This window comes from Cucumis melo, chromosome 5 (genome assembly GCF_025177605.1).
Source record: "Cucumis melo cultivar AY chromosome 5, USDA_Cmelo_AY_1.0, whole genome shotgun sequence".
NCBI classification, from domain to species: Eukaryota; Viridiplantae; Streptophyta; class Magnoliopsida; order Cucurbitales; family Cucurbitaceae; genus Cucumis; species Cucumis melo.
Window position 1 is genome coordinate 23,238,221 of NC_066861.1, and position 9,330 is coordinate 23,247,550.

General features: G+C 37.6%; 1 protein-coding gene across 1 annotated transcript; it reads right to left on the reverse strand.

The window, feature by feature from the left end:
• Positions 1-6,555: 6,555 nt before the first annotated feature.
• Positions 6,556-7,903, reverse strand: LOC127149372 (uncharacterized). Its single transcript, XM_051084583.1, has 2 exons — positions 7,617-7,903; positions 6,556-7,538 (listed from the first exon to the last, which is right to left on the reverse strand). The coding sequence occupies exons 1-2, from the start codon at positions 7,779-7,781 to the stop codon at positions 7,389-7,391; spliced, it is 315 nt and encodes a 104-aa protein (XP_050940540.1). The 5' UTR covers positions 7,782-7,903; the 3' UTR covers positions 6,556-7,388.
• Between the last annotated feature and the right edge of the window lie 1,427 nt (positions 7,904-9,330).

Below are 9,330 nucleotides of genomic sequence, written 5' to 3' on the forward strand. Positions count from 1 at the left end.
AGTCTTGACTGCAAAGATTGACTCACCGAACTGTCGGCTGTAGAAATATGCACCCAAGGCATGCATTGGGGACTCCTCTACATTCTACAAGGAATAAAGCCACGCACATTTGAAGAGTTAGCAACTCACGCTCATGATATGGAATTAAGCATCGCCAACAGAGGGACTAAGGATTTTCCAGTTCTTGAAGTAAGAAAAGATAAGAAGGAGACGAAGGGTACTGAAAAGGTAGTGATGAGCACCGTGAAGAATCTATGGTCGTAAACGCGACTCCACTGAAGTTCTCTAAAAGAAAAGAAGGGAGAGCTGAAAAGAAGGATGATGGAAGCGAGAGACGACATCTGACTTTAAAGAAAGATAGGAAAACGTTTTCCCATTTTTCAATTCAGATATTGCTGACATGCTAGAGCAACTACTGGAGAAGCAGCTGATCCAACTACCGGAATGTAAGCGACTTGAGCAAACAAGAAAGGTGGATGATCTCACCTACTGCAAGTATCATCGGGTCATCAGTCACCTAGTAGAGAAATGTTTTGTGTTGAAAGAGCTAATTCTAAGGTTAGCTCGTGAGAAAAAGATTAAGCTAGACCTAGAGGAGGTAGCTCAAAAAAACCATGCTGCAGTAACGATAATGTTAGAGGCACTTTCGCTAAGATTGATTTTTAAACAAAGGGAAAGCTTGATCCAGTTCGGGACCTTCAAGCCTATAGTGGTCCAATTCCATCAGGAAGTTCCACCCAAGGATTCTCAAGAAAAAGAAAAATCGATCGAAGAAGACGATGAAGGATGGATCGTTGTGACTCACTGAACGAAAAGAAAGTCGACTTCGACCTAAAAAGAGTCTCGCTTCTACATAAATTATAGAAGAGGGAATAAGGCTCAAAAGAATAGGAAAAAGAAGAAGACTCGAAAGCCTAAGCTTGTGCACGAGGAAGACAAGGATTTCCCTCAACCTCAGTGCTTAGTAACCTTGGCAGACTTCTCTCCAACAAGATTCCTTTGTGATCATAAGGATGAAAATCCAGGAGTTGTTGTATGTCATGCTATTAATGCAATGAAGGAAGAAAGCATCCCGCCAAGATTACTAGAGGAGAAGGGAGTGTCAAAAGACCTATCGAGGTTCAATGTGGATTATTTTTTATCACTTCCTCAAGAAACCGAAACCATCCTTATTAATGCATTATTGAATCCAGCAGCATCAAGTTCTAGTGCTCCAACTGCGACATACGAGAGTACTCTTTATTCCATGTGTATAGACTTCTCAGATGAGGATTTACTGTTGGGATATAAACTTCATAATAGACTCTTGTATGTTTTTTGATATGTTCGAGAACAGAGAGTCGATCGAATTCTCATCAATAATGGATCAGTTGTGAACATAATGCCAAAGTCGACTATGAGGCAATTAGACATCTTAATGGACAAACTCTCAAATAGTAAACTAGTAATTCAAGGTTTCAACCAGGGCAGCTAAAGAGTAATAGGTATGATACGCTTAGAACTCATAATTGGTGACCTAAAGGCTAGTGCATTGTTTCATGTTATAGACTCGAGAACCACTTATAAGTTGTTACTCGGTCGTCCTTGGATTCATGGAAATGGAGTAGTAACTTTGACAATGCATCAGTGCTTTAAATTTTATCAAGACGGTGTAAAGAAGGTTGAGGCCGACTCTAACCCGTTCTCAGAGGTTGAGTCTCACTTTGCAGATGCAAAGTTTTATTTAAAGAATGACAATAGCCCAAAAGCCATGCCTATAGAAATTCCTTTTGTAAACAGAAAAGATAATTTACAGTTGAAATCACTTGCAAGCAGGGAACCACATAAAAGTACAGGAACCTTTAACTTTGAAAAGGGTGAGGCATCCACGAGCATCACAAAAAGTATGATCTTGATGGACGAAACCACCGATTTTGCACTATGTCCCTCTGTCGAGATGCAAGAAAGGCGAATCACCATTTGTAGAGTCCCCACAAGGCTTGAAAGTTGGTGACATTGAAGTCCTAAAAGAAAGCTTCACTACACCGCTTACCAAAATAACTAAGTAAGAAATAAAGATAGACCTGATGGAAGCAAGCTTGCCTCAAAGGCAGACGAAAGATGGGTTCAACCCCAAGGCTTACAAATTAATGGCGAAAGGAGGTTATGACTTCACAACTCACACCAAGTTTAAAAGCTTGAAAATTCACGAACAATCTGAGCTCTTCTCAATCCAAAAGAAGCTGTTACAGGAAGGACATTCTATACCCGTGTCAAGAAAAGGACTCGAATACAAGTCACTAGAGCCAATTCATATAACTAGAAAGGGGAAGGAAAAAGTGGTTGACAGCAACATATAACTGTAGAGAAGGTTGATAGTATGGAAGAAAAAGAAGGTGACAGTTAGAGAACCTCAGCATTTGATCGAATTAGACCGCATGTTGCACACGACCCAGTATTTGAAAGACTAAGCATGATAGAGATAGAAAGAAAAGGCCACCAGTCAACATCTAGCCTTAACCAACGATTGGTCTTTCAAAGGCTAACTACGACCTTTAAAAAGGAGAAAGACACATGTCAGGCCTCGACGACTACATGACCATCAACCTTTGAAAGGCTAAGCATGGCTAAAAAGAAAAATGTACAAACACCCCGTGCTTCAATTTTTAATCATATTGGGGATGGAGGCCCACGTGTCAAGACTGGTTCTAGCATAGATACAAAGAAGAAGGAACCAACATCTCGCGTGTTAGTTTGGCACCGAATTAAGCATACAGACATCGATAATTACCATGGTAAGTAGTTTCCTTGTGAGGTAAAGGGAGAGAGAGAAATTCGTAGCAATGTACTGTCCCGAATGAAAAGAAAATTTTTTGTTACACTTAATACAAGTCAAGGTTCCTCGAAGGTGAAAAGACATGATGTTATACTAACTAATCCTAAAAAAGAAGACTCATAACAAGAAAAAGGTGAAACCTCATGTCATCATATCACCATTCTTGAGTAATTAGAGATTGAAACCCCTGAAGAAGACACGAAAGATGCCCCCACAGAGTTTAGAGGATGGTGGCTAATCTACCATAGATGAGCTGAAAGAGGTAAACCTTGGTACAATAGAGGAACCATGTCCAACTTTCATTAGTACATCTCTCTCTAGTGAAGAGGAGGGTAAGTACATGAGTTTGCTCACAGAGTATAAGGATACTTAGATTTTTCTTGGTTATACAAGGAGATGCCAGGACTTGATCCAAAAGTAGTAGTCCATCATCTCGCAATTAAACCAGGGTATCGATCGATTAAGCAAGCGCAACGACGTTTTCGACTAGAGTTTATTCCTCAGATCGAGGTTGAAGTCAACAAGTTGATTGAAGCAGGATTCATTCGCGAGGTCAAATATCCAACCTGGATAGTAAACATTGTCCCTGTAAAAAAAACGGGTAGCTTCGCGTTTGTGTAGACTTTCGTGACCTGAATAATGCATGCCCTAAAGATGATTTTCCTCTGTCCATCACATAAATCATGGTTGATGCAACTACTAGACACGAGGCGCTGTCCTTTATGGATGTGAGTCATCTGGATATAACCAAATACGAATGACTCTTGAAGATGAAGAAATGACAGCTTTTAGGACTCCAAAGGGAATATATTGTTACAAGGTGATGCCCTTTGGATTGAAAAATGTTAGCGCCACTTATCACCGTGCTATACAAAAAGTGTTTGACGATATGCTACATAAGTATGTCGAGTGCTCTGTTAATGACCTTGTGGTCAAATCTAAGAGACGATAAGACCATTTGAAGGATCTAAAAGTTGTGTTGGATCGCTTGCGAAAATATCAGCTGAGGATGAACGCCCTCTCAAATATGCATTCGATGTAACTTCAAGAAAGTTTCTTGACTTCATTGTAAGGCACTGAGGAATTGAGATATACCAGTCCAAGATTGATGCCACTTAGAAGATGTCAAGGCCAAAGAGTTTGCATGACCTAAGAAGTCTTCAGGGACGATTGGCTTACATTCGAAGGTGCATCTCCAACATGGCCGATCGGTACCAATCTTTTCAAAAGTTGATGAGAAAAGTAGAAATTTTTGTGCAGGATGAGACTTGTCAGAATGCTTTTGATAGCATAAAGAAATACCTGCTTTATCCTCCAGTATTAGAAGCTTCAGTACCTGGCAAGCCATTAATATTGTACATTACTGCACAGGAAAGGTCTCTAGGCGCATTGTTTGCACAAGAGGAGGAGAAGGGAAAGAAACGTGCTCTCTACTATTTAAACAGAACCTTAGTTGGGGTCGAAGTTAACTATTCTCCCATTGAGAAAATGTGTCTTGCACTTTTCTTTGCTATTGATAAGTTGAGCCATTATATGCAGGTGTTTACAGTTCATCTAATAGCAAAGGCGGACCCTATAAAGTATGTTTTGTCTAGGCCAATTATCTCTGGTTGCTTAGCCAAATAGGCAGTTCTACTCCAGCAATACGACATTGTCTATATTCTCCAAAACGCGAGAAAATGACAAGTGTTGGTAGACTTTCTAGTAGGCCACCCAATTTCTTCATATTGGAAGTTATGTGAAGACTTGCCAAACGATGAAATTTTCTTCACGGAAGTTATTGAACTTTGGACTATGTATTTTGATGGCGCGACACGGAAAAGTGACGCGGGGGCAAACATCATCCTCATTTCTCCTGATAAACATATGTTGCCTTGTAGCTTTTCACTTGCTGAACTATGCTCAAACAATGTGGTTGAATATCAGACTTTGATAATTGGCCTTCAAATGGCATTAGAGATCGAAGTATCATTCAAAAAAATGTACGATGATTCAAAGTTGATAATCAATCAGCTCTCGCTTAAGTATGATGTGAAACATGAAGACTTGAAGTCATACTTCGCTTATGGTCAACAATTGATGGAAATGTTTGACAGTGTGATGTTGGACCATGTCCCTAGAACAGAAAATAAGAGAACAGACACATTGGAAAATTTGGCCACTACCTTGACGATGGTGGATGACGTAGTTCTGAATATACCACTTTGTCAATGATGGATTATGCCTCCAATTTTGTCTGATTGTCAATAAGCGAACATAACAACATCTCATTTGATGGACGAAGAAGTTTGGCGTTAACCTATTATAGAGTATCTTGAACATGGAATGCTTCCAAAGGATTCTCATCATAAAATTAAGGTACGAAGAAGGGCTGCACACTTCATTTATTACAAGGGAACCTTATATTGTCGTTCTCTTGAAGGGCTCTTCCTACAATGTCTTGGAAATGAAGAGTCAATAAAAGCTCTAAAGGAAGCGCATGCAGGTGTCTGTGGAGCACATCAATCGGGACTAAAGCTTCAATTTCAGTTGAGAAGAATATGTTATTATTGGCTTAAGATGATTCAAGATTCAATGGACTATGCAAAGGAGTGTGAAGCTTGTCAATACCATGCAAACTTCATACATCAACCTCTAGAGCCTCTACATCCAACTGTGGCTTCTTGGTCGTTCGAGGCTTGGAGACTTGATCTGGTTGGCCCTATTACACCAAAATCATCAGCAGGACATTCTTATATCCTTCCAGCAACAGATTATTTTTCAAAGTGGGCTGAGGTCATTCCCTTGAGAGAGGCCAAGAAAGAGAATGTGGCGAACTTCATTCGTATCCACATCATTTATCGATATGATATTCCTCACCAGATCGTGATAGATAATGGAAGGTAATTCTCTAATAACATGATAGACAAATTATGTGAAAAATTCAAGTTCAAGCAATACAAGTCATCTATGTACAATGCAGCTGCGAATGGCCTAGCAGAAGCATTCAATAAAACGTTATGTAATCTTCTGAAGAAATTGTCTCTAGGTCGAAGATGGATTGGCAAGAAAGAATCGATCAAGCATTGTGGTTTTATCGAACCACTCATCGCACTCCTACAGGGATTACACCATATTCGCTTGTTTACAATGTAAAGGTTGTCCTTTCCCTCGAAAGAGAAATCCCATCATTAAGAATGGCAGTGCAAGAGGGGTTGACTACTGAAGACAATGTCAAGTTACGTCTTCAAGAGTTAGGCTCACTTGATGAAAAGCGATTAGAAGCTCAGCAAGCATTGGAATGTTACCAAGTGAGAATGTTTAAAGCTTTTGATAAGTACGTTAAACCTCGCTCCTTTCAGATTGGTGATTTAGGACTTGTTGTAAGAAGACCGATCATCACAACGAGGCATAGATGAAATAAGTTCACACCTAAATGAGATGGACCTTACATTGTCAAAAAAGTTTACACAAATGGCGCATACAAGATTGTTGATCAAGGTGGATTAAAAATTGGCCCAATCAACGACAAGTTCCTCAAGAAATTTTATGCTTAACGTTATTGTCTAGTAAAAAAAACAAATCAATTGAATTACGTTATGACTTGATCCCTATGTTATAAAAAGGGTAAGTAGGCAGCTTAAGGTTCACTTTAAGTTCAGTCACACGTAAAAAAAAAAAAAAAACAATCATGTTTCATTGTCATCTCATATATAAATTGCAAAATAAATATAAATGTAGCCACACTAGAATAAAAAAAATCTTTTGCATTATCATTCAACAAATTTTTTTTTATACATTTACAAGGATTGCAACAAAAGAAAATGGGGCAAATGAGGCATAAATCAAAGCTTCCATGCTCCTGGGAACCGTAGCCAGTGCCTCAATCACTTCTTCAGTAATAACAGGGTGCTTTCAAGGGTGTTAACTTCATCTTGGAGCTTGGCAACTTCTAGTTCTTGCTGGTTTATGGCCTCTTCTTTCTCACAAGATAAGATCGACAGTTGTTCAGACTCAACATTTATCCTCTAAAGTCTTCTTTTCAGTTCCTTCTTTTCTAAAGATAACTGCGTGGCTCTTTCTTGAATAACTTTGGCATCCCCTCGTACTTGTTCCATCAAAGTTAAAGCTTCCTTGATGGCAGATGTCCTCTCGTCTAATTGACGAGCTTTATCTGTTGACAACAACTGTGCAAAATATGAAAATTACACATCGTTGAAATTGTCCCTCTTAAGATAGCTATTTAAATACTCTTCAAGAGGAATCAAGCCATCTGCATGGATCTTTTCAATCTCCGAGAGAACCGTTACTATTTCTAGCCTAAGTCTTGGGATATATTCAAAAGAAGTTCACATGATCTTATATTGAATATCCTCCAACATATATAAGGCTGTTTTCTTGAAGAAGTTTGAAACAATATTTTCATCAACTCACTGAGAAGGTTTAGGGTTTCTCGTAGTCTGTCTATTAGAAGTGTCTAAAAACGATTCAGAAAACTTAAGGGGAGCAGGTGTCGAGCTGACCTTCTGTAAGGGTGCTTTAGGACAGGCATCTCCTTTGGATGAAGGACTCCCAATGTCTTTTCCTACCACTATCATCTTGCCTCGACGAATCTCCTCGAGAAGAGTAGATGGACGTAAGGACTGTTTGGCTGGTTTAGAGGCAGGAGTCTTCGAGGTACCAACTTTCTCAATGGTCGAATCAACTGCTCTATAAGGCCTTCAAGATGATGGTTCAAAGGTGACTGCAGAAGTAAACAATTAATAAGTCATTTGTGAAGAAGATGAACAAAAAAAAATTTAAGAAAGGAAAATGTGCAAACCAGTGGTGGAACATCAGGGACTCCCAAAGCACTTGAAACCCTTCCGTCGAGATCATCACTTGATACCTTCGCTTTCTTCAAAGGTCTCTTCCAATGACGATCACTTTTGATGCTTTCACTCTCATCTTTATGCTCCTTTATCTCCTCCTCGAGAGCAGCATCCATCGCCTCAACCAAGTAAATTTCTTTATCATTCAAGTTGCTCCCTCGGTTCTTAGACAGTTTGGGTTGTGAAAGGGGAGGAATGACACTACTCACTAAATGGTGTCTGTTATCCTCAAAATAGGTATCGTGCCTCGAGGCCCACCAGCCTATAAATTTTTGTGTCACATGCTTGCAAGGCTCTAACGAATGGACGGACAAGTATAACTCAGATAAAGTGTTACGCCTCGTACATATTCTCCAGTGATATAATATCACTAGTACAAATTTGGGTTTTAACGACACTAGTAATCAAAATATTGTGTCGTTAAAAATAAAAAAAGGGTGGGGTGAAAGTAAATGTGTCGTTAAAAATGACAAATGCGAAATTTTTTATGACACGGTTTTTGCGTCATTATTTAATTTTTCTTGATATAAATTTTGCGTTGTAAGAATAAACTCCAGCAATTTTTTTGATCTAATGGAAGGGTAATCTTCTAAAGGTTAGAGGTCGTAGATATAATATTTTGTCATTTATTTATTATTTATTTATTTGCTTTTTTATTTTATTTATCTACTTTATTTTGAAAGTGGATTTGAATTTGAATTTAACCATTTGTTTTTTTAAAACAAAAAAATGAATATCACATCTCCTTCGTACTTATTTTCCCTCAACTCACCGAATTTTCTCTCCTAAGATTTTTTTCCTCTGCCTCTTCAGACTCTTCCACCTCCTCCACTCTTAAAACATGGTACTGCTCTCTCTGTCCTATAAAAACATATAAAAACAAAGGAGAATTTCTTTTTGAGAGGGTATGTTAGATTGAGATCAATTGGAAGGGTTGGAAAAAAAAGCTAAGGAAACTATTATGTCAAATTAGTCTTTTAACTTTTTTCCTCCATTTCCTTTCCCTTTTGAGACTGTGATAAATTATAACGGTGTATTTTTTTCCAAATATAAACGATCGTGTAGCAAAATCTAAACGATTGTGTTACCAAATCTAAGAATCGTATAGCCAAATCTAAACGATCGTATATCAAATTTTAAATAAAATTGGTTTAGATTTAGGGTAGTCAAATGTAAACGATTGTGTAACCAAATCTAAACGAATCTAAACGATCGTGTAACCCAATTATTTAAACGATCGTGTAACAAATAGTCAAAAGCACATTGTTGACGAGGTATTTTTGGTATTTTACATGTTGGGCCTTTGGGCTTTTTATATTTTCGGAATTATTCTATACAGTGTAAATACTTTGCCACTTTTTTATATTTTTGAAAAGACGCCTATTTTATTTCCAATATATTATTTTATATTATTTCCAATTTATTTTTTATATTATTTTATATAATTTTCAATATATTATTTTATATTATTTCCAATACATTATTTTATATTATTTTCTATATTTTATTTTCAATATTTTATTTCCAGTATATTATTTTATTTGGTGGGGTTGTAAAATTGTAAAATTTGTAAATATTGCTTCTACGATAATATTAATGTTGAAAAGAAAACAAGAAAAATTGATTTGGATCTTTCTTATATGTAACAAGTAATACAAACAACAT

What these genes read in the sequence shown, in the direction of transcription:
- LOC127149372 (XM_051084583.1), bottom strand. Translation starts at nt 7,781, where the DNA reads ATGGATGCTGCTCTCGAGGAGGAGATAAAGGAGCATAAAGATGAGAGT. An exon ending in TCCCTGATGTTCCACCACTG is followed by an intron (nt 7,539 to 7,616) that starts GTTTGCACATTT and finishes TTACTTCTGCAG; the next exon opens with TCACCTTTGAACCATCATCT.